The sequence below is a fragment of the Penicillium manginii genome, assembly GCF_028828005.1.
Source record: "Penicillium manginii strain IBT 31320 chromosome Unknown utg000005l:1.0-5665137.0:1.0-5668048.0, whole genome shotgun sequence".
Lineage (NCBI taxonomy): Eukaryota > Fungi > Ascomycota > Eurotiomycetes > Eurotiales > Aspergillaceae > Penicillium > Penicillium manginii.
In genome coordinates this window covers 1,217,488-1,241,821 of record NW_026643106.1, presented here as the reverse complement: position 1 = coordinate 1,241,821, position 24,334 = coordinate 1,217,488, and the positions used below count along the sequence as shown (strand labels likewise).

General features: G+C 49.4%; 9 protein-coding genes across 9 annotated transcripts; 7 read left to right on the top strand and 2 right to left on the bottom strand.

The window, feature by feature from the left end:
- Positions 1-43: 43 nt before the first annotated feature.
- Positions 44-700, top strand: N7533_006848 (MGR2/ROMO1 family protein; the record flags this gene model as incomplete). Its single annotated transcript, XM_057103498.1, has 5 exons — positions 44-107; positions 194-220; positions 287-316; positions 379-469; positions 577-700. 5 exons carry the CDS (start codon positions 44-46, stop codon positions 698-700), a joined length of 336 nt encoding a protein of 111 aa, XP_056958455.1.
- Positions 701-4,353: 3,653 nt separating this feature from the next.
- On the top strand, positions 4,354-4,668 carry N7533_006847 (uncharacterized protein; the record flags this gene model as incomplete). The annotated part of the gene is made up of 1 exon (XM_057103497.1): positions 4,354-4,668. The coding sequence occupies one exon, from the start codon at positions 4,354-4,356 to the stop codon at positions 4,666-4,668; it is 315 nt and encodes a 104-aa protein (XP_056958454.1).
- Positions 4,669-5,632: 964 nt separating this feature from the next.
- On the top strand, positions 5,633-7,292 carry N7533_006846 (leucine-rich repeat domain-containing protein; the record flags this gene model as incomplete). The annotated part of the gene is made up of 2 exons (XM_057103496.1): positions 5,633-6,234; positions 6,293-7,292. 2 exons carry the CDS (start codon positions 5,633-5,635, stop codon positions 7,290-7,292), a joined length of 1,602 nt encoding a protein of 533 aa, XP_056958453.1.
- A 515-nt stretch (positions 7,293-7,807) lies between these two features.
- N7533_006845 (ribonuclease P subunit p20 family protein) lies at positions 7,808-8,541 on the bottom strand (the record flags this gene model as incomplete). Its single annotated transcript, XM_057103495.1, has 2 exons — positions 7,808-8,388; positions 8,469-8,541. 2 exons carry the CDS (start codon positions 8,539-8,541, stop codon positions 7,808-7,810), a joined length of 654 nt encoding a protein of 217 aa, XP_056958452.1.
- A 597-nt stretch (positions 8,542-9,138) lies between these two features.
- Positions 9,139-10,518, top strand: N7533_006844 (fungal specific transcription factor domain-containing protein; the record flags this gene model as incomplete). Its single annotated transcript, XM_057103494.1, has 4 exons — positions 9,139-9,155; positions 9,230-9,402; positions 9,457-10,262; positions 10,318-10,518. 4 exons carry the CDS (start codon positions 9,139-9,141, stop codon positions 10,516-10,518), a joined length of 1,197 nt encoding a protein of 398 aa, XP_056958451.1.
- A 31-nt stretch (positions 10,519-10,549) lies between these two features.
- On the bottom strand, positions 10,550-12,173 carry N7533_006843 (sugar porter family MFS transporter; the record flags this gene model as incomplete). The annotated part of the gene is made up of 6 exons (XM_057103493.1): positions 10,550-10,973; positions 11,028-11,422; positions 11,473-11,767; positions 11,820-11,961; positions 12,016-12,096; positions 12,155-12,173. 6 exons carry the CDS (start codon positions 12,171-12,173, stop codon positions 10,550-10,552), a joined length of 1,356 nt encoding a protein of 451 aa, XP_056958450.1.
- Positions 12,174-12,993: 820 nt separating this feature from the next.
- On the top strand, positions 12,994-14,748 carry N7533_006842 (putative beta-galactosidase; the record flags this gene model as incomplete). The annotated part of the gene is made up of 2 exons (XM_057103492.1): positions 12,994-13,306; positions 13,364-14,748. 2 exons carry the CDS (start codon positions 12,994-12,996, stop codon positions 14,746-14,748), a joined length of 1,698 nt encoding a protein of 565 aa, XP_056958449.1.
- Positions 14,749-17,395: 2,647 nt separating this feature from the next.
- Positions 17,396-18,763, top strand: N7533_006841 (uncharacterized protein; the record flags this gene model as incomplete). The annotated part of the gene is made up of 3 exons (XM_057103491.1): positions 17,396-18,001; positions 18,064-18,102; positions 18,188-18,763. 3 exons carry the CDS (start codon positions 17,396-17,398, stop codon positions 18,761-18,763), a joined length of 1,221 nt encoding a protein of 406 aa, XP_056958448.1.
- Positions 18,764-19,508: 745 nt separating this feature from the next.
- N7533_006840 (putative UDP-glucose:glycoprotein glucosyltransferase) lies at positions 19,509-24,208 on the top strand (the record flags this gene model as incomplete). The annotated part of the gene is made up of 5 exons (XM_057103490.1): positions 19,509-19,648; positions 19,723-20,076; positions 20,139-20,967; positions 21,017-21,277; positions 21,338-24,208. 5 exons carry the CDS (start codon positions 19,509-19,511, stop codon positions 24,206-24,208), a joined length of 4,455 nt encoding a protein of 1,484 aa, XP_056958447.1.
- Positions 24,209-24,334: the final 126 nt, after the last annotated feature.

Genomic DNA, 24,334 nt, shown 5'->3' with positions numbered 1-24,334 from the left:
AACCTTTCTCTTTTTGAAACCACCTTTCATAACTTACTACACAATGCCTGTTGTCGCAGGTCCTGCCCCTGGCGGAGGTGCTGCCGGCCCTTCCACCTTTGACAAGAGTAGGTGGCCCATAGATTCCACCCAGGAAGCTGTCCTGGAATGCAGAAAACTGTTTATATCAAGCATAAGCTAACTCATATATTAGTGAAAATGGGTGGTCTGATGGGTTCCAGTATGTATCTGCTGCAAGCGCGAAGTACAAGAGCTGCGTCTAACTGACGTGATTCTCCACCTTTAGCTGTCGGTGGAATTATGGGCTTCATTATCGGTAAGTAGGACCCTAATACAAATGGCAGTTCCACTGCTTTTCAGTTAGCTGATAAATTGCAGGAACTGTCACTATCTTCCAGTACGGTGCCGGCCCCAACGGTGTCATGCGGACACTGGGCAAGTACATGTTGGGCTCCGGTGCCACTTTTGGGTATGTTCCGCCTTGCCTTCTACACCCTCTCTTGGTTTCCTCGTTTTCTTGCGATGTACCTTGTCTTTTGTCAATATTAGGCTAACCATGGTGCTTCTAATATTCAGACTTTTCATGTCTATCGGCAGCGTGATCCGTACTGAGGGACCCCGTAACGATGCCTGGCTCCGTGCCCGCGGCCCTCCTATGATGCTCCCTCGTCAGAGCCCCTTGAAGCCTATGCGCCAATAGGCTCGACAGTCATTAGCGTTTGTGCTGGGATGCCCGAGGTTCATGCGAACATGACCAAATCGAAAGGCGGGGGTGTTTTGTACGATATAATTATTACATTTTGTGAAGCGTTTTTGACGGCCTTGAAACATCTGGGCTGGCAGCTACTTGGGCTTATACTACCTGGAAGGCTCGGCTTTTATGATAAAGCCTATGGACACTCGGTTTTCAATGTATATATACCAGTTGCATCTACGAGTCACCGAAAGCTCAATATTCTCTCTCTCAGCAGACATGGCGACTTTGGTATCACAGAGTCAGTATCATTGCTCACTCTTTCTGTTGATTTCAGCATACGATACTCTGGCCCATCCTGGGATTGAGGTTTTTTATTCTGCGAAATTGACGGCACCTGATCGACTGGTTAACCTTGGAACTTATATTAGTTTGATGCCTTTCTCAAATAGTGCAGTGCAGCTTCAAGGCAGTGGAATGTATGTTCAAAGACTGCTAGAATTGCAGAGACCGAGCGTGTTTGCAAAAACTTGAAATAATTACCAATCCTATGAAGGTTAGGTACTTGGAAGTACTCCTAGTAGTAGTAAGTACCTAGGTAGTAGTTCTACCTACTAGTAGGTACTACCACCTAACATTAACTTGAAGTTCTCTTTTAAATATATACCTACCTAGGTAGTAGTACTAGTAGGTAGGTAGTAGGTGGTACTAGCAGTGATGACATCAGACTCAGACGGACCTCAGGATCCACTGGCAGCCCTGGAATCTTTACTATCAATACTACTACTACTACTACTACTACTAGGTATATATTTTATAGAACTACTACCTAGGCACTTACTACTACTAGGAGAGACGTGAAAATAAATGAAGTCTGTGCTAGTGCCGATGTAGGGAACACGCAAAACAACAAGCCTCCTCTCACAATGGAGCAAACTTGAATCAATGCTGAGTGGGAGAACGCTGGGGCAAAAGAAGCGAGACCAATCAATCACTGACAGGCGACGAATTGAGTTGTCAGTACGGCCATCATGTTACCAGATGATGAAAAGAAATATGCTGGAGAGACCGGCTGGGTCAACTTTAAGCAAAATATCAAGGGCTTTCTAAAATTCAAATCTCTGTATAGCCTCATCGACGGATGTATCCTATGGCTGCGTTAGATTGCTGGCGACGTAACAGCCGAGAGATGGCGCCTAGTTTGGGTAAGTTATGGATTAAGTTTGATACAAGATTACAGACTTATTGTTGTTTGACTCGGCCTTTCTCACCATTTACCCAAGTAGTCACTGCTAGACAAGCTCTTACACGTACGTGCATCATCAAACCTTGGGATGGCCATCTCGCGGATAATTGAAGAAAACCTTTTCCACAGCGTATTGCTTCCTGGTTTTTCCAAAATGGGACTAGAGCGAGAATTTGAGGCGTCTGACTGGCTTTCTGGCTTTCTTCCAATTACTCCGTACTTGGCTGCTCATTTACCCCTCCTTGTGTAGCAATCATATGTAGCAACTGATTGCATGATCTCATCGTGTCCGATTTACATTGTATATTCTCTACCTGCTATGGAACCTACCCAAGCTAAATTTTTGTACTCCTTCCGGTCCATGTCCATGCCTACCTACGGTGCCCTGTGCCCCTTTGTCAAGGACGGAAGGTTCCGTACACTTTCCTGCGTCCTCCGACGAGTCTTGGGGAATATCGGGCCGCGGCACGGAAGAAGCGGTGTCGGATATTGTACAGATCATCGGTCCCAACCTGCAAAATGCAGGCTCCCTGTTATTCAACTATATCGGTTGAAGTCGGGACGTCCTAGGATCCATTGTGGGTGAGATGCTTACTCCGTACAGCAATTGCCAGATTCCGGCAGTTGTCCGAGTCGCTGTAAATTTCGCATGCCATACTCTGTCAAGCTCAATGATTGCAGCAAGGGGTTTTTGTCAGGTGAAAATCTTGACAATGATCAGCGAAGTTCTCGAACCCCCCCAGACTCTCACGAACGGGCACTATAAGACTACAAGTGGAAGGTTGAGCAGACGATCTCTATAGTGGTGGGCCTCCGGGAGGAACCCATGGGCTTCGTTCAGGCACAAACAGTTGATTGGTGGAGGGCCACTATGCCAAGCCCAAACATAATCAAACGAATTGAGTCCACCCATTTCCACCTTTGCCCACTTGTCCACTCTCGTGTCGGCCAACGAGGCAAAATAAGACAAATTTTAAGCCAATCTCGGTTAACTCCCCGGTTCTGGCCAATACGATCGTCGCCCCTCAGCCCTTCGATGGGCATTGAAGCATTTTTTTCCCAAGGCCCGGCCGATTCTACCCTCCGGGGGGCAAATCATCACCGGCCAACCCTACGAGATCCGTGATGTCCGTTCCTGCACCCATGACGCCAGGGGTCGCACAGTCCTTTGTTGTTGGTGAGCCAACCCCAACAACCCAATGGGTCTAGGATAGCACCTGCTGCATCATGCTGAGAGCCAATCCTCATTTCAGAAAGACACGGCGTCTATGAGAAACACATCTCATGGCCAACGGGGCTCAGCTGGGGCCAAATAGTAGTTCGTGTTCGCCGTTAGGGGAGACTTCGTTGGGGGGATACTCCGTATCCGCCATGTCTCCATCGGCCCCATTGGAGTCTAGGGCAACCCAAGAACGAGCACGAGGGTCAGTGGAATCTTTCGGGGGCGAAGAATTTCGTATTGCACATGGGGGGTCCGGTGCCCCCATTGCGGACATGCTTGTTCTTTGTTTCCCGATATCCCAAAGTCGCCCACCGGACCCGATATGCATCTGATCGTCACTGGAACGGAACCGTGGGTCATTATTTGACTGTCCACGTAGCCCTAAAGGATGATCTCTAATGATGATGCTCCGTCCAGTGTCTATCATTGACTCTGTACTCGGTACTCGGATGTTGTCATCCCTTTGAGAGAGTCCCTTGCAACCCGGAGAAGTCTGTGCGGCAATGAGACCCTGTTTATGTTTTACTTGGCAGAACTGTTGCTTAGTTTCCTCCTATGGAGTACTAGTCTCGGGCTTCTAGTATGTATGACGGAGTAGTGCTCCATAGTTTCGATTTTAGGCCGGTCCATAGTCCCAGGAACCGTGTGCTACCCGGACCAATAGGAAGGATCAGTAGCGCCAAAAAATCAATAAAAGTCCTCAATTTGGGTGCCACAGGGCCCAAAAGCGTGAAATGACCCTTTCCCCAGGTTCGACTGGCTCGTTGGGCCTTCGTGTATTTAGGGCGCATGCCACACCCTGTCATACTCTCTCCTCTTTCCCCCTCCTGTTGGCGCCACTGAAGAATTTGTTCACCCCAGTCACTCGTTTCCCACACCAGTCACTCGTTTATACATCCTGCCATCGCTCTGAGCCGCAATCGCACACTCACACACACTCTCTCTCACACACTCTCACTCTTACCACACACATTCTTTTCACTTTCGTCTTTGAGTCCCACTCATTTGCGCTCAAGATTCAAAACGCATTCGAAACAGAATCGCTTTCAGAACTGTTTCACCAACCCACGATAGTGTCGCGCCTTCTTCTTTAACGACCTACCACCTTCGTCTTCTTCAAGACCTTCTCTCTTCCGATACACTCGGTGCTGCACACACAAAAATCGCAACTCATTCTCGCAAAAAGCCAAAATGCAGTTCAGCTCCCTGATCACCTCGTTCCTCTGCATTGCGGCGGCGCATATTGCCGCCGCCGAGGACACCACCTCTCAGTCGACTACGACTATTACCAAGACCTTGATCCGAGTGAATTCGGTCACTGCTACTCCCAGTTCCAGCATGACCACCTTCCCGGCCACCTCCACCCCCCTGATGACCGCTACCTCGACCGCAACCCAGTCCGCCGCATCGGCTACCAAGACTGGAGCTGCAGTCAACGTCGCCGCCGGCATGCCGGCCGTCCTGGGCGCTGGATCTTTCGCGCTGATTATGGGCCTGGCCCTGTAATCGCGGACGCGACCCCACGAGATCTCTGACAGTGATCCACCCTCCCGGCAATCGTTTGATATCAGAGACCTAGCGTCGAGATATCGATTGTTTACATTGATTGTAAGGGAGGCGAACCATGTCTGGATCTCCTTTTACTTCCGCCGTTCATCTCCAGCAGAAAGCCGGGGTACAACCTTTATTTTGGACCTATAATTTTCTATTCTTCTTTCACTTTTTTGATCCTCCGGTTGGCTGGAGAATCCGATTCGGAACGGAAACGGCTTTACGTTGAAATTTTCTCAAATACCCCATTTATAACGACTTTGTGGACACGAGTTGATGTTGCTTCACTTCTCACACCCCTTTTTATATTTATACCTTTTACCTTTCTCTTCTTCTTGTCGATATTTGTCTAGTGCTATCAAGTTCGCGGAACACCTGAGCGAGATCCCATCTGACCGGATACGCTTTCATGGTTTAAACCTCCAATTTTGAACACTGGACATGAAATGAGACACATTCTTCATTTTCCAAGATAACAATATTCCATGTATTCTAGCTGTTCATATAGAGTCAAGTGTAAATTTACTACTCCGTAGATAGTGAAGATCATGTCGATCCAACATTCCTTGGTGGATCTGCCAGCTTGCCGTGGTCTCCGCGGTCGACTCATGCCCGTGCACCCACGCGTCTGCCGCTTCGGTCGTTGGATCTGATCTTATCTCGGCCCTGGTTTCAATCGATATAAGATTTGATCTGATTATCCTCCGTACGTCCTGGGTGTCCAATCGACGGATCATTCACTCCACTGGACATTGAATTTGTTCGGTTTGCGCGTTGTTGACATCGGGGGTTGTCTGCGGCTCCACCACGCGTCGCACCCGCGAGCTTCCCGCGCCGTTTCACCTGTCAAGCACATTCCTGAGGAACTCTGGAGAGCAAGGAGGTCTTGTTCGTTCAAGGGGTGCCCCTAATCACCACAATGGATAACGAAGTTCCTCTCCCCCCACCACGACGACTGAGACACCGTTCCCCGGCACGCGCAAACCCATCGGCACCAGGTTCGGTCGCATCATCCTTCCGCAAGTCGCGCCGATTGTCGCGTTTCGATGACCGCTCGAGTCAACCTTCCAGTGACACGGCGCTCTTTTCTAGTGATGATGTTCCTGCATCTGGGCTAGAGAATTATAATGCGCCAGTATCTGGGCCGGGGCGCAAGCGTCGTTATCGAGGAACCTGGTGGGGAGAGCAAGTTCAGGATCCAAAGCGAAAGAGGGCTGATTTCAAGGAGAAACGTAATGTGGACAGTGGTGTCTGGATGGGCAGCGATGAGTCTGTCGCCGAGTCTCTTCTGACCTCCGAAGATTCGCCAGCTTGGGGAGAGGACCTCTTGAAGACGGTGTTGGATCCTCGCGCATCAGGAAGAGCTCCTACTGAGCTGCCTTTCTTAAGAGGGCCAGTGCCAATTCCTGCGCCGTCCTGGCAAATCGTCGCGAATGGAAATGATGAATCAGAAGAGCATCAATTTGCGAGAAAAGTGGTCAATGACTGTCTTGAAAAGGGCGAGGAGAGTATCGACCTGGGGTAAGTTTCTCTGGATATCAAAGACTTCGCGTTCATCCTACCTAACTTGGTTCTCTAGAAATCTCAACATGAAGACTCTTCCCAAAGATATGGTTCAATCACTACAGCATTTGACGAAGCTTCCCTCTATGCGAGAACCTCCGATATCAGAGAATGCCTACTTCTCGCTTCAGCCTTTTCTGCGCATATATCTTCCTAACAATTCCCTCGCGACGCTTCCCAGAGAGCTCTTTGAGTTGAAGGATCTCAGGGTACTTAGCTTACGCAGTAATAAGCTCACCTCCATTCCCTGCACAATCCGGGATCTCACTGCGCTTCAAGTTCTGAACCTCTCCGTCAACCGGCTCTCTCACCTCCCGTGGGAGCTGCTGGTTCTTCTTCAAAAGGGAGAACTCAAACACTTTACGCCACGCCCGAATCCATTCCTTTTAATTGAAGACGCCGACATCGTCGAGTGGCATCGTAAACCCAACGAGATCCCAAATGAAAAGGACAGCAACAGTTATGACGATGATGACAATAAAGACAATAACGACGAAGGAGATAAGGAGCTCCTGCAAAGCCATGTTACCTTCACAGAATACGAGGGCACTCCACCAGATGAGGCCTGGGCCGCTATTCACGTAGCGACAGGTCCAATAATCCTGTACAATATGGATGGCAAGCCTATCAGGAATACCCAACCCACCAGGCTAGCAAAGGCACAACAAACACCATCCACAAATGCTCCATCTTTACGCGAACTATCTCTTCGAGCCCTATGGAAACATCCTGGCCTCGATTCCATCACAGAGGAGGAAAAGCTCGAGTTTCCATCCCTTGTGATTCCGTTGCTGAGTCTAGCACAAGACGTTCGCGCAGACGGAGGGTGGTATTGCTCAGTGTGCCAGCGGGAGTTTGTGAGTCGTCGTGCGGAATGGATGGAGTGGTGGGATTGCACTCCCCACGAGAATGGCATGAAGCGGCCGAGGGCTTCTGGAGAGAAGATGCGCCCCTTGCCATTCAAACGATATGGCTGCAGCTGGGCCTGCGTGCCGGACTCGCAGCGTGTGGATTAGATCATTATTTTCGGTTACGAGAGGATCTCTATTTTGTATATCTCGGAGTATTTATAGATGATGGCTTTGGAAGTATGGATACTTCATGTTAATCAATCAATTGATCTTTCTTTCATTTAGGTAGATTATTCTGGAGTCTATGGAGTAAAATTGTATGGGTATCATTGTGTGCTCGTCCGTGGATATAAATCTCAAGGAGCCAGTGAGTGGATGTGAAGGAGTCGACTTGGCAAATAATCCTTGCAATTTCGTCTGAAAATTCGGAAAGAGTTTTGCATGCATGCATGCATGCTCTTTGTAATCCGCGCGGATGTAATGTCGGTGCACCTAAGTGCATTTTTTTGGAAACGGTCGAAAGGTCGTCGATGGTGCTGATTCGTGTGGACAGTGGAGTCGAGGATGACATATCGCCTGATGACAATGTCTTTCAGTACCTTCAGGACGATGATATGGAGCGTGATACTAGCGAGGTATGGCATAACATGCCGCAGGCAGCCATACCCTCCGTAGTCATTTCACTTGAGGCTGACGGCGACCTCAACCATTTTAATCCATCGGGTTCGCGTCTCAGGTAGCTCGTAATCATCGGTAGCCTCGGGCTTCTCTTGTCGTTTGCGCTTCTTGGCGTCAGGCTTCGCAGCGCCTTCCTCAGGCTCGGTTTTGCCTCTCACATCTTGTTTCTGTTCCTTCAGTGCAAGCTTTTCCTTTCGCTCCTCATCTTCAACAACATCATCCACAACAAGGACACTTCCAGTATTCACGCGGACCGTATATTCGCTTTCTTTCTCTTCGAACCACTTCCCCACGTTGAGCACCTTTTCAATTGCCCGTCCAGTAGCCTTAACAAACACTTCCTCTCGCTGCTCGTCCGACTTGGCCAGTTCCGCAAGTTTTTGCTTCTCTGTTTTGCGCGTATCTTCGAGGCTAATCTTGGCCGTTGCGCGCTTCTCGGCTTGGCGTAGTAATTTCTGGACGCGCTTCACGGCACTCATGAACGGGGTATTGCTAGAAACATAGACGACTTTGGGGATGGATGGGCCTGCATATGGCGATGCGACAGGGGCATGAGGGATTGGGCGCTTTTCCACCTTTGCATCTGCAGGGACAAATTTGTTAGTTCCGTGTTGCGGGTGGTATTGCCGGTGGTTTGGGTCGGCGGGAGAGAGGATCGCCTACACTTGGGCAGCTTCACCAGATCTTGGTTGCGCTTCTCGAATTTGAGCTTTCGCTCAAGTGGGCCATTCCCCATGACGCAACAGCTTTTTTTTTGGGCCTTGGGAAGGGAAGCTGTAGTAGGGTCATCCATCACTAGCATGAGATAAGATTGTCTTTTCTGCCGATCCCGGGGCCGGAGGCGGTCGAGTTACTTGGCTACCATCTATACTATAACTAGTCCCTGCAGCCTTTTGTCCCCAAACTCCAGAATAGATCCTGGACAAATTCAAAAGATCTCATTTTACTAGGACTCGAAACTGGTCAACCCCCCGAATTGATGAAGGTTTCTACTTCCTGTTCACAATGCAGAGTTAGCAAGCGGCGATGCGTTGCGGGGCTTGCGGGGGCGAAGAGCCCGTGCCAACAATGCTTGAAGCAAGGGAAACGCTGTTCTTTGTCAAACCAGCCAAAAGGATCTCAGCGCTCCTTATTGCCAACCCCGGCATCCATATCGCCTAGTACAATTGACTCTCATTTAAAATGCCAAAATGTCACGAATAGCATGCGAGATAATTTGGTCAGCCTTTACTTACGATTCATCCATGACAAACCTCATTCTCTGTTTCACCCCTCGCTCTTGAGAAAGAGAGTGCGCGAAGAAACCTTACCAATGGCAGTACTTTATGGTATCATGGCACTAGCAGCACGGTAAGTTATAGGCGGACTATCAGACCTTACGACCGAGTGTAGTAAATAGTATACTGACTCTCTTTCTACAACAGTTTTGCGGATGATCAAGAGACATGCCATCAGACGAACAGCTTCTTTTCAGCGGCGAAGCGTCTTTTAAAAATGCAAATTGACCATGTGTCTCTCGACAACATACATGCATGCGTCCTTATGGGTAACTTGTGTGGAACAGAAAGCGAGTCAGCCGGAGAGGCAGTGTTTTTTGGTGAGATAAACCCACACGACACTGTATAAAAACCAATTCTAAAATTCATGGTAGGCCTCGCATTTCGAATGGCGCATATACTGCATCTCCCGGAGCCTGATGTGACAGATGACAGTATAACAAGGGAGATAAAGATTCGAACTTGGTGGTCCTTGTATATGATTGATCAATGGTCCTCTGCCGGTTTAGATCTACCACGACAGATGCATAACCAACAGCATAGTCTTCCAATGCCAGAAGTTGACTTCTGGAATCTTGTCCCCGGGCAGAGAATTGAAGATGGCTCTCAGCCTCGTCGAGGCCTATGGGGATACATGGTGATTCTCGCTCGAATATTCGGCCATATTCAAATTCTGCACCAGAAGTTGGCAGAGGGAGCTTTAGATCAGCAAAAAGCCGAAATGACCACGATTGAACTGGCACATGAATTTGATCACTTTCTTCAAGAGTTACCAGCCAATCTTCATTTCAACACCAGGAATTTAACACAGCATACGGAGCTTGGTCTAGCGCAGGCATTCGTGGCTCTTCACCTAGGCTATCATCATTACTCGACTCTTCTCTACTTTCCCTATCTCGACATGAAACTTGCTGAAATACCCAGTCAAGGCACCTTCGTTGCTCGTTGCAAGCATCATGCCACCTCGTTCAGTGATCTACTAAAGACCTCACATGAAACGCCAGGCTGCGAGGCAGTCTACCTGATTGTAGCACATATGACTGTGGTTTCATCGTCAGTCCTGCTACATACACTTCTATTTGGAAGTCAGCATGAACTTCTTGACGCGCGCGCACGACTCTATTTCAACTTTGAGATACTCCTCAAACTGAAGGGATACTGGCAAGGAGTAGACCTTATGGTGTGACTCTATACTTCTTGGAGAATATTGACAGAAATGGCTAATGTGATATTAGATGGAGCGGCTATTCACCTTCCAGAAAGCATGCATGCAGTCAATGGATCGAACATACACTGTCGATCAATGGACAGTCAAGTTTCTTCTTCAACATGCGATCCCTATTGACAGGGAGATAAATACACCGGCTACATCTGATCTTGCAGAACGAGGAAAGTTTGCAAGTGACGCTTTGTCGATGCTCCGACCGTCTGCATGAACAAAAATGGTAACACAGAATAACAGTTCTATCATGGCTCCACTGACATGGGCTTCTGGTCATGTGAAAGCCCTTGGTTACCCGCGACATTGGCATGTTCTCCGTCGAAGAGCTCTGCAATTTCCTCTAGTGTCGGGCCCTTTGTTTCCACGAATAGGAACCAAATACAAAGGCACTCAATGACCAGAATCGCAATATACACGAAATAGAATCGCCACTTCAACGATTCAAGGCCAATTGGATTAACATACTGGTTGAAGACAGACGACAAGGCTGTAGCGGCCATGGTAACGGCAAGACCTTTCGCCCGGATGCCGAAAGGAAGGATTTCGGCGGGATACGCAACAGTCAATCCAGGCCAAGCGAAGCCGGCGACTCCATAAAAGAGGAATATCATAGCAATGACTGCACTTCCAGCACCCTTGTTGCCAGTTTGTGCATATACCGCTGAGCAACTATGATTCGGTCAGCAGTTTCCACTATATTCCGGGCCAATGGCAGTCACTTACCCTGTCCAAATGCTAAATGTGATCAGCATACCGAAGCCAGCAATCAGGAAAAGCTTTCGTCGACCGAGAACATCGACAAGGAAAGAAGAACAGCAGATTGACACTAAAAAGCACCAGATTGTTAAACCACCATTGATGACGGACTGGTCATAAGAGGATTCAATTCCGACGGAACTTAAGATGTCATGTAAATAATACGAGACCAGACCGTTTCCTGAACACTGCGAGAAGAATGACACCAGTAGAATAAGTAGAAGTCGTTTGCGATTTCCCGGCGTCTGGACAAGCACTGGCCAACCGGTTGTCGAATTTTCCTTCTCCATACGGATTGTTTCCTGAATTTCATGGAATTCGAATGCGCAGAAGGTGTCGTCTCTGTCGCCACTGGCGTGATACTGAAGCATGTTGATTATTCCATCACTGAAAGACTTTGGGTATTCTTTACCTTGACTAAGACTTCAAAGGCCTCCTCGTAACGATTATTCGCACAGAGCCAACGGGGGCTTTCAGGGAGAAACCATATACCCAGAAACTGAATGATTGGCATGGCTGCCTGCATAGCGACCGGTATTCTCCATGATGCTTCCGATGTATACTTGATTGTCCCAAATACCGTCCAAGCCGCGACTATTGCTCCGACATACCACAGAGTGTTGTACATCGTAGTCAGTTTACCGCGGTGCTGAGGATGGGCAAGCTCGGTTATAAGTAGCGGTGCGGATCCCTGGGTCACATTTGATCTTCTAGAGTTAGTTTATCGGATCGAGTAGTTGCCAGGGAGAATCATCTTACCCAAGCCCGACTAAGAAGCGCCCTGCAAGAAACATGCTTGAGTTGACAGATGGTACGACTTGAATAATTGTTCCCACAAAAAGAACAACCAGGCCGATGACAACGCCGATCTTTCGTCCAAAGAGGTCGGCCACATAGGAAGCTATCACATCTTTCAGTTACTCGATCGTGATGAGGGAGTTGAGAGAAAGAATACCAATCAACAGTGCACACACCCCGCCGATATTTTGAATTGCCGTGAAAAGACCCAGTGTCGAGCCACTTGGGTTATTGAAATCTGCTTGACTGTTAGCATATCACAAGTCACGGCATTGATGCAGCTGGGCTATATTCACAGTCTTGCCAAGGTGTCATTGTCTGCAGTCCATTTAATAACGAGCCATCGTATCCATTTGTGGAAGAACCTAGGAGTCTTAGCCATGATACCCGGTGATCAGTCAATGAGTTCATGTATTACCTAGAAACAAGATTGGCATCATGAAGTATAGCTTTCTCAGTCCAGGGTGCTTCCACCAAGTAACCTCAGGGATGTTTGAAGCCGTCAGCCTGCAAGGAGATGAGAACTCGGTATGAGATACCGAGGCCTCATGGGCTTTCGAATTCATTATATCTTCCATATCACGAAGAATATACAAGGTAGTTGATCGTTTGCCAAGAGGTAGATATCGGTTTGATGAAGCTGCGGATGGAAAAATAGTCTTACCTCCCAGCCCAAAGCCTCTATTTATACACAAATACAAAGTAAATATCTCCCCGTTCATCTGCTGATCTCAGTAGTTGCTACTTACCCCGGGTTTCTGCCAAATTAGGAAAAGCGTTTGTGGAGAGGCGCCATTTTCCATGGTGCGGGATATCAGCCAATCATAGGTATTCAATCCCGTATGTTACGATACTTGCCTCTCCGTGCGGGGGATACACTTTGAGCTTTCCAGCGGGATATCACCCAATCATCCCGCCTGAATCCCGTTTCGATAACTGGGCTGTGATCACTTATTATCCCGCATGGTGCAGCAGGCTGTACTATGATGGCGGGGTTGATGAGGGGGTGAAGAAGATATCGCAGGTATAAGAGGACACCAGAAAATCGTGTGATCCGGGTATTCGATCAATCCTTCCAACCCGAAGTTCTTTTATTTTATTTCGCAGTTTCAAGCCCGGACAGATTGAGAGAATCATGACTCTCTCTCCTAAGATCCCACACCTTCGTAAGGTTGGCAACACCCAGCAGCTGGTGGTTAATGGCCGGCCGTTTCTCGCTCTGGGTGCAGAGCTGCAGAATTCTTCTATGACCTCTGGGGCCTTCATGGACACCGTCTGGCAGAAGCTAGTAGATACAAACATCAATACAGTTTTGGGATGTGTCACCTGGGAAGATATTGAACCGGTTGAGGATCAATTCAACTTCGCCGAACTGAATAAAGCTATCCTGGGTGCGAGAAAACATGGGCTACATCTCGTTTTGCTCTGGTTTGGGTCGTTCAAAAACGGTATGCAATGATATCTGATTGCAGATCTATATGAGTTCATACTAACTATTTCTCAAGGCATTTCCACTTACACTCCTCCATGGGTGAAGACCAACACAAAGAGATTTCCTCGTGCGAAGTTGAGAAAGGCTGGGGGAGTCTTAAAGACCGGCGATGTATTGTCCATCTTCCACGACGAGGGACGCATAGCCGATGCAAAAGCATTCGCTCGTCTATTGCAACATATCAAAGAGATTGATGGCGAACACTCGACCGTAGTCATGGTGCAGGTAGAGAACGAGACCGGTCTACTGGGTGATTCACGCGATGGCTCCGTCGCAGCAGAGAAGCAGTTCCACGAGTCTGTCCCTGAAGATCTACTACAATTCTTTGCACAGGACTGGGATAACCTTCATACAGATCTCAAGGCCAATCTCATCCATTTAAAAGCTCAGAGTAAGCCCCAGGGATCCTGGGAACAGGTCTTTGGCAAAGGTCCCCAAACGGATGAACTGTTTATGGCTTATCACTACGCCCACTACCTCGAGCATGTCGCCGCAGCTGGGAAGCAAGAATACCCCATCCCGCTGTACACAAATGTGTGGCAAAACTATGTCGGTGAAGATGGCGACAATAACTTTCCCGTTGTTGCTGGGGGTGGTGGTTATCCTGGCGATTATCCGTCGGGAGGCGGCACAACAAATGTTCTAGATGTTTGGCAACGGTTTGCTTCATCGTTGGACTTCATCGCACCCGATGTCTACTTGAACGAGTACGCTAGCTCGTGCCGCAAATATCGGCACCGCAACCAGCCGCTGTTTATACCCGAGCAGCGACGTGATGAGTACGGGGTTCGGCGCATCTGGACGGCGTACGGATCGTTCCAGGCTATTGGGGTCTCGCCTTTCGGTATCGATACCCTCGAGCCCGCCACCAATCCCTTTACCAAGCATTATGGACTCCTCGAATCGGTCTCGCAGATCGTCCTCGACGCCCAATCGCGCCCAGACGCCTCGGTCGGGTTCCACTTTGATGAGCTTGCGGCGGACGGCAGTGACCCTTCCAGACCAATTATCAAATATTGGGGAGGCTATGAGGTGACAATTGAGCGGTGCTTCGTTTTTGGAAAGGCTGGACCTGGCGCGGGAATGGTCATCCATTTAGGAGGTCCAAAGTTCCTCTTGATCGGCTGGGGGTTCCAGGTTCGAGCTCGATCGTTGTCACCGACTAGCACCTTCACCGGTTTCTTGCACTTCAAGGAGAAGCAGGTTGTTAACAAAGAAACGGGGCAACTACGAACCCTTCGAGTTTTGAATGGAGACGAGACTCGTAGCGGGATCTATGCTATGATGCCGAACGACGATCCGGATTACGGAGGCTTTCCGATTTGCGTTACAATCCCGGCTCACACGATGATCGCCGAATTGGAGGTGTACTCCATCGAGGCCGAGAATGACGTTTGACAGAACGTTAGAACAGATAGTTTTATTATGCATCTTATAGATTCGAATCTAGGAAATTGACTGAAGATCAATATCTTTCCATGCTTATCGTCATGACTCGCTTCGGACCCTGGAAAGTTTCACCCCACGATTCCCACTGTGACCCTTCTAAAAAAGAATCTTAAATTTCAAGCCAAACCAAATCGGAGATTGAGTCCTAGACGGTCTGATCCAAGAGAGAGACGACTGCGATCCAAACCCGCAAACTGGGACGGACCAGAGAAAGCCGGCGTTGTTGGCCGCGGAGAGCAGAACTTGCAAATGGCACAGGTCCAATTCGCGATTCGGATTGCGCCCCGCGCCCCACACGGTTTTCCTTTGATACCAAAATCGATACCTCAAGCACGGAGATTACCATCAGGAGAGGGGAGAGTAGGGAGTCTTTCATCCAAATCTGATCTCTGGCCCGAGGGATTGGAAATTGGGAGCCCAGTATTCAGGTACTCCAGGGGCATGATGCCATGATCGCCGTCTAGCCCGTGTTGATACCCTCGTGATCGAAGGAGTTCTGACGTATCCACCGGACAATCAAAGGAGCGTTGATCGTCGTGCCTGGACAGTCTGGGCTTTGGGGATCGCTGGCACTGCGGAGCTGAAGCTAGATCCACTCGGTTGTCCTGTTTTTGGAAGGTGTGTCTCTGCCCCCCCCTCACAAGTAGAGAGGACCGGGGCCTTTTGTCCCCAGCTGGGAGGATTTTCGTCTCTCCCACCGTGTCGGTACGGAACTATGGACGCGGATGCAGGAAGGAAAGCGTGCCAGGCCATAATGTGCGCGAAGCTGCATGTCTACATCGGACATGAACTGTCAAAGCAGGCACATGTAGGTACTCCGTGATCCGTACGATCTATCATGTCGGGAATCAATTTGCAGAAGTACGACAGGCAACCACGCCAAAGTGATGCGTCGTGGGAGTGAGGACTCTGAAACGACGCAGGTACCAAGTGTGCGTTTCCGTGGGTCGCGAGCGGGGTGACACGGCGAGAACCATGGGCATGGCCTCCGATTGCGGTTGTTTATTGTGGGATGAAATCAAGATAGAGAATCTTGATCGAGTTGGAGATGTTGTGTGTCCTGACTACTCCGTACATTCCGATCTTATGGGAAGTCCAGTCCACATGAGTACTAGCGATGGTTTTTCTTTGTCGAGGCTGTCCAGATGAGAGTGGCAACAGGGCTTTTGCCGGCCCCACAGATGAAGAGGCACTGTTTCGCCTCCAGGCGAGGCTTGGAGTGACGACGACACACTCTAAAAAAAGGTCGATCGTGTGGATTGAAGAAGAAACTCCGCCTGCATCGCATGCCTCTGTGCTTTGTGCTCTGTGCTCTGCCGAACCGGTTCACACTGATTGTACTCCGTATCAAGTTTGCTTGCGAGGGACGCCTCGGCGCGCTCGTGCAATTGTCACGGTCGGGGGCGGCCCTAATCTATAGGTATCATGTAGGACGAGTCAAGCCATCTGCAAGTGTCATACAAAAGTACCGAAAATAAATAAAAATAAAAATAAAAATAAAAATAAAAAATCGAAGCAATGGGAGGCGAATTGGCGCAAATTGAGGATTCAACGGGTTAGCATCCAGGGACGCGGTCGCGGATGCACAACGACAACGCTAAAGCAAGTACCCAGAGCTTCGGGCTCGAAGACGCAGCCAAGCGAGGTAAATTGAATCCTTTCGGTTTAGCGACGATATTAGACGGGAGGTTCAGTGGGCCATCCGGAAGTCCGGAAGGCCAACGGTTGTCTTTTCCCCCCTCGGTCGTTTTCCTGGTGCCGGCTGAGTGCAGGTGGAGCCTCGAATAAACGGGCGATGGGATCCATAGAGTCGGAAAGCCTGAGAGGTCCGATGGAAGTGGAAATGGATACAGTCAATCTGATCCACCGTGGTCTGGACTGATAGAGTGGATGGGGGGAAGGAGAGTGGTCAAAGTTGAGTGTGGGAGAGAGAAGGTGTGAGTGTGGAAAAGAAGTGTTTAACACTCCATGGTTTTCCCCTCTCCCCAGTTCTTCCTCTCCCCTCAATCTTCATCAACTTCAACTTCAACTTCTCCAACCTCTACCATCTTTACCATCTTTCCAGCCTTTCCTTCCCTTGAAACATCTGTTTCACTTCCTTTCACTCAAGAGCAAGTCTCCGACACTTTCAATTCCTCCGAATCCAACCTTCATTTTGGGTTACTTTGCTTTAGATTCTCATCTTGCAGCTGCCTAGCGATCGACCAACGACAGCTTGTCAATTTGTGACCCCCCTCGCTTCGCCTTAAGGACTCATCTCAAACATCCGCCCCCCTCCTCAGCCACAATTTTTTTTTCTTGCCACTTGACACAGAGTATGGCCGCTGTCTCCGTCTGATTCTCCGTCCTGCCCTCATTATTATCAACCCTATTTTTCACTTTCCTCTTTCTTTTTTTTCTATCCTCCTTCGTTACACGCACCCACCCCTTGAGCGTGTTTTGAATCATCCCAGCCCTCGGTAATTCCGACCAGACAGAGCTTTGTTATTTATGCTCTGCTGGCTGTCAGAACTATCGTTTGATTCCTTCTCCACCATCAAAAAGACGTACATCCGACTTCCTTCTCTCTCCGCCTTCCGCTATCACATCCGGAAAGATGTCTCCTCGTTCCCCGCAGTCTTTGGACAGCCCAAATGGTGCGGCTCTCACCTGGATTTTCGATCACTGTCTTCGCTACCCGGCTTCTTATGAGATCCCATTACGAGACATGTACACATTTAACTGTAATCCGACGAATACTCCGTTCCCTCGCACTCGTTCTCCCGAAACCGCTTTCTCCCCTCGCAACTCCTCCTCAACTCACTCCTCTCGCTCCTCTAATGGCTCTTTCGATGCCGCCGCGGACTTTCGCTCGCTCATGAGCCACCAAATTGCGAACCGGAGCTCTCAGCCCTGCGAACTTCCTGTCTCCTTCCTGACTGGATTCGTGCACCGTTGCTTTACTCCCGAGCTTGAGAGTGTGGACTTCCCTCAAGCTCTGACTGCCATTGATTATCTCAAAGATCTCGAGACCCGTTGGAAGAAGGAAATGGAGGCCGCTCTGACGCGACTGGGTATCAAACGCGAGGACGCCGAGAATCCCAACTCCTCAGGATTTGCCGGAAAATATCCCGGTGTTATGACTTGGTTACACACGATGAACGCCAAAGCTCGCACTGTGACCGCCTTGTACACTCAGATCTACGTTGGCCTGCGTCGCTGGGTAAGTACCACTTGAACTGCACCAAAAAGAATCAAATCGCTGGTTACTAACATATCACTCAGGTTCTCATTAATGATATGCTACTTGAGCCCCAAAACAAGGTGAACCACATCGCTATGCTCAATACTTTGTATCCACCTGTCACCGACAAGACCCGGACCCCAACCCCCCCACTTGACTTATCAGCACTTGAAGACCCAGCGGGATGGCTTCTTCCGGTACATCAATGCGGTCGCCGCCCATGGCAAGGAGGCATTGGACCCCGTCGTCGTCCAGGGTGCCCCTGAAGGCGAGGCTACCTCGTGGGGGCCACTGCACGATTGTCTCGTGCGCTACGTGGACCACGTCAATGAGCTCATTGAAGAGTGCCAGCTGGTCAACGAGCCCTCTTACTTATCCGAAGGCGGCTCCCCCCACCGCAACAAGAGCCGCAAGGCCGATTCCGGTATTAGTTTTGGCTCCGCTGGAACCGACGCCAGTTTCGCCGACGGTGAAGCTGAGAAACCCCTCCCTCACTTCCCCGTCCCCAAGGCAAGCCCGACCAAGACCGGCTCTTTCCTCGAGCGCATTGCCCGTGAGGTGCGATCCCTGGGCCCCACTGCCCGCACCAAGAACCTCAAAAAGATGAAATCCACCACCGCTCTTAACTCTCGGCCTGGCAGCCAGCAGAGCTCCGCAGAGAGCTCCTTCTTTGAGATCGATGAACAAAAGCGTCGCCGCTTGCTAGGCGAGGCGACTAGCCGCAAAATTTCCCAGTCCTAGGTGTCCAGCTTCATTTGAAGCAGGTTCGGCCCTTCGTTCTGCCCACCCACCCACCTAAACTGGTCGACTTACATTCTCTCATTGAGCCTAGGCTCACTCAATTTCCTTTTCTACAACTTTTCACTCGAAGCATTTCACCCATGGCGTCTCATACACTGGCAGAAGAAGAAAAAAGAGGTCATCTGGGATGCACATAAACTGAAATTTCTCGTCATTTACTCGGAGCAACAAGGCGAACGGTCATAGCATGTCATGGAAGACAAAAAAACTGGCGCAGGATATCTACTTTACTTTACGAACTCATGCCTGAACGAACAATCAAAGAAGCAAATTCAATTGAAATATTCGCAATTAAATCTCATATTCATCATTAAATCTCATATTCATCGCAGCAATACTTCTTAGTATTTAGTAGTCAATTCTCAACCATTAACGAAAGCCACGAATTACAAGTTGATATGAATCTACCTTAAAGGATGCGTGACCTTCACCCTCACCGCCCGGAGCTGCGCGGCCGATAAGAGATAGCGAACCCATCCAAGTCCGAATGTCGTGGCAAGATCCACCGGGGAATCTCCGCGTTTGTTTATGATTTGAGCATTGGCTCGTCTGGCTCGTGATGCTTTCTATGATCTACAAACCGACTAACTAGAGCACACTCAAACTGGAACAACTGGGTCTTTCCCCACCGCAATAATCTTAATATTCGGACCCTTTCACGATCTCCGAGATCCGTTGCGCGAGGATGAAGGTCTCAAGATCCTCGTGGCATTGGTACGCCGCTATCGGCGCTTTATTACCTGGCTTGCTTGTCAATGGCAGCCCATCTGTGAATGTTGCCCTTCAAGCTTCATTCGACTCATCTCCGTACTTGGTGGAGTTGCTGTACGTTGTCCTCTTCCGTTGATATTCGCTCCGCGGGCCGATGACCCAATTGCTCACACACCAACCCCATTTAGAGAGTCGGCCGCTGAAGAGAATGCGACATCATACTTCCCATTACTCGACCGAATTGCTGGCGGTGCTTTCGAAGATGCCGTCACCGAGAAGGAGCTATACGACCGCTTCTTGCAGGTCGTCCATGAAGATGGTCACCTTCGCACCGCCGAAAGCCTCTCCTCCTTCAAACTATCGCTTGCCATTCGATCACCTGCTCCTCGAATTCAAGCCCACTACCAATTTTATAACACCTCTGTTCAGCAGTCTTTGATGGCTGCTCAAGATGCTGCTTGTCCAGTCTGGGTTCATTACGAGGACAAGCAATACTGTTCATCCGCGATGGAGCGTGCGCAGCAGGATGTCGAGGGAGAACTGTAAGTACACTGAAACCTACGTCATTGTTTAAGCCGAGCTGACCTCACGTTCTCTTGCATAGGGACCCTCGGGAATTGCCCTTTGATCGAGTGCTCGGGGATTTGTCTCTGCCACCGGCTGTACTATATGCGGATGTTTCGGCCCCCATGTTCAAAGAATTTCACGAGATCTTGAGCGATATGGCAAAACAAGGCCAAATCTCGTACCGTGTGCGCTATCGGCCTTCTCAGCATTGGACCTCTCGCCCATTGTTCGTTTCTGGTTACGGCGTGGAGCTTGCTTTAAAACGAACCGATTATATTGTGATTGATGACCGCGATGCCGAGAAGCGGGATGAAAACCTGATGGAAGCTGCTCCAGATGTCCTAAAGGAAGATGCGCCGGCCGATCTGCGACCTCTTTCTTCGTCCGAGGTCTCCAGATTGGGATTGAATGCCGCAGCCTTTGTTATGGACAGCGAAGACCCCTTGAACACTTTACTAAAACTATCACAAGATTTTCCCAAGCATTCCTCTACGGTGGCTGCCCACAATGCTTCGAAAGACCTCCAGAACGAAATTCGCATCAACCGAGCGAGAATGATTCCGGCAGGATATAATGCGATGTGGATCAACGGTGTTCAAATCGACTCGCGCCAAATAGATGCGTTCTCCCTATTAGATATCCTCCGCCGTGAGAGGAAATTGATCCAAAAGTTCCGTGATCTCGGCATCTCCGGTCGGGATACTGTTAGACTCTTGTCTCATCCGGCTCTGGCAGAGGCACGCGCAGACGACGAAGCCCAGCGATATGACTACCGGGATAATTTGGAAGGTGGCGATGTCATTATTTGGCTGAACGATCTTGAGAATGATTCTCAATACGAAGATTGGCCAAATGATCTTGAGGCCGTATGTTTAAAGCCTATAATATTTGTGAAATATGGCTAATTATCAGCAGTTCATCTCCAGTGTTCACCCAGGACAAATTCCGCCTGTTGGCCGCGATTTGCACAATGTGGTCGTGCCTATTGACTTATCGAACCCCGAAGACATGCTGCTGGTTGTCAGACAACTTCACACGTTTGTTAAGCGCATGATTCCCGTCCGATTCGGATTAGTTCCCATGGCTTCGTCATCGGAGTCTACTGCCCAAATGAAAGTAGCGCACTATCTGTATGAAACATTTGGACTCTCATCCTTCATACGGTATCTGGAAGAGGTGAGTCAACTTGCATTTTGACTTATTCTCCGACTACGAAACTAACCAGTATGTCGCTAGTCTTTGTCTACGGCTCAAGGCGGTAATCCGGACAAGGCGGCCTTTACTTCTGCGACTCAGGGTCAAGAAGCACGAGAAGAGAAGGAGACTGTCTCATTAGAAGAATTACTGAAGAGTGAACGCTACGAAGCTGTTGCCGCCACAACTATCAAATACCAGCGTCGCTTGAGCCTCAGCAGCGAAACTCCTAATATATTGGTCAATGGCATTCCCATGAGTCGTGAAGGCAATTGGATGCAGGAGATGAGTATGCTGATCGGCCGCGATCTTAAGCTTGTCCGACAGGGCATCATGGAGGGTGTTTTTCCTCCCGACGCTTGGCTGCCGGAGTTCTTTTTGGCTGCTTCGTTTGAAAGACGCAACACGTTCCTGATGCCAGAAGATCCAAAGAGCGTCCAGATGGTCGACCTTGCGGATGCCTTGGGATTACAAGCAGATATCCTTGATCAATTTCCTCAATTTCCAGCAAAGGATGGTTCACGTGGTGGTATTCATCTCATTGTCGTTGGCGACTTCGAGGCCAAGGAAGGAAAACAGCTGCTTTCCGATGCGCTGACCTTCCAGAAAAAGGACAAGCGAGTCGAGATTCTCCTCGTCTCTAACGGCGCCTCAGATGCCGAGCAAAAAAGTCCTCTTCTAGAGAAGGTTCACCAATCAATAACAAAGGGCGAGGACATCGATCAAACTCTAGCTCTTATTAACACCTCTGAGAATGTGGAAATCGATGTTTCTGAGTCAGAAACTCAGGTGAATCTTGGAATTCATCGACACCTTGCCCAAAAACTTGGGTTTGAGCCTGGTGTTGAGGGTTTAGTCGTTAACGGCCGGATTGTGGGCCCTATTGCCAAAGAAGATGGCTTGACTATAGATGAGGTTGACCAGCTGATCAACTACGAGCGGACGAAACGTGTTGATGCTGTTACAAAGGCTGCCATGAACCTAGGCTTGAACATGCGGGTCTCCAAACCTCTTGATCTTGCCAAGCTCTCCGCACTTGTTTCTCTATCCACCATCTCAGATGTTCCCGAGGGGATTTTTGAGTCCACCCCCGACTTCAGAATGGATCTGTCTGAGAAGTGGAAGATCGGTCATTCTGTAATCACAGTCTCTAACTCGGAAGACCCTGCGATTAACGTTGTTGCTTCGCTTGATCCAGCTTCCGAAAATACTCAACGATGGCTACCGATCCTCAAAGTTCTCTCTGAACTAGCTGGTGTCAAGCTCAAGATTTTCCTTAATCCTAAAGACGAGATGAAGGAGATCCCTGTCAAGCGATTTTATCGCTATGTGCTCGAGTCTGAGCCTTCGTTCGCCAGTGATGGCTCAATTTCACGCCCCGGGGCATCGTTTTCCGGCATACCTGTCGAAGCCTTGCTCACACTGGGAATGGACGTCCCCTCTTCATGGCTCGTTGCACCGAAGGATTCTATCCACGATCTGGACAACATTAAGCTGGGCTCACTTAAGGCTGACTCCAACGTTGACGCAACCTACGAATTGGAGCATATCCTTATTGAAGGTCACTCTCGCGATCTGACTACCAATCAGCCGCCACGAGGAGTGCAACTTGTCTTGGGAACCGAAAATAACCATCATTTTGCCGATACCATCATCATGGCCAACCTGGGCTACTTCCAATTCAAGGCGCAGCCAGGTCTATGGCAAATTAACCTTAAGCCCGGCCGAAGCGAGAAGCTCTTCAAGATCGACAGTGTCGGTGGCCTTGGCTACCGGCCCCAGCCCGGAGATGAGAACAGCGAAGTGACTCTCCTCTCCTTCCAAGGTCGAACGCTTTTCCCCCGTCTCTCCCGCAAGCCAGGCTTCGAAGACGAAGACGTTCTAGACGATGGACCTCGCTCTGGTTCAGCCATGGACTTTGTATCCAAGGGTCTCAACTTTGCCTCTGGTGTTCTTTCTAGCGTGGGTGTAGGCTCCAAAAGTGAACATGCCGATATCAATATCTTCTCTGTCGCTAGCGGCCACCTATATGAACGCATGCTTAATATCATGATGGTATCGGTCATGAAGAACACCAAGCATACCGTCAAATTCTGGTTCATTGAGCAATTCCTCTCCCCCTCCTTCCGTGCTTTCCTCCCTCGTCTCGCTGCTGAATATGGCTTCTCATATGAGATGGTCACCTACAAATGGCCACACTGGCTTCGTGAACAGCGTGAGAAGCAGCGTGAAATTTGGGGCTACAAGATGCTTTTCCTAGACGTTTTGTTCCCGCTTTCTCTCGACAAAGTCATCTTCGTGGATGCAGACCAGATCGTTCGCACGGACATGTATGATCTTGTCACCCACGACCTAGAGGGCGCGCCATACGGCTTCACGCCAATGGGTGACTCACGAACTGAGATGGAGGGTTTCCGATTCTGGAAGCAAGGCTATTGGAAAACATTCCTACGCGACAGACCATACCACATCTCGGCACTATATGTCGTTGATCTAAAACGCTTCCGTGCGATTGCGGCGGGCGATCGTCTGCGCGGCCAGTACCAGATGCTCTCGGCTGATCCCAACAGCTTGAGCAACTTGGACCAAGATCTCCCGAATAACATGCAACATCACATTCCTATCCATAGTCTGCCGCAGGAGTGGCTGTGGTGCGAGACTTGGTGTTCCGACGAGGATCTTGCCACGGCGCGTACCATCGACTTGTGCAATAACCCGCAGACTAAGGAGCCGAAGCTTGCGCGTGCCAGACGACAGGTTCCCGAGTGGACAGTTTATGATGACGAGATTGCGGCAGTGGCGAAGCGCTTTGACGCAGAGCAGGTTAGATTTGTGCAAACGGGCGAGGAGATGGACCGGAAGGAGAATGTCGACGAGAAGGAAGCGGATGAAGATCGCAAGGATGAACTATAGACATTTTTTCTTCTACTATCTAGGGTACCAAATGTATAAGAAATTCAAGTTTCCAAACTTGACTCATGGATTAATACTTCATGCATTACTGCAGACGGTAGAACGTAGTTGCTATTTGGTCCATTG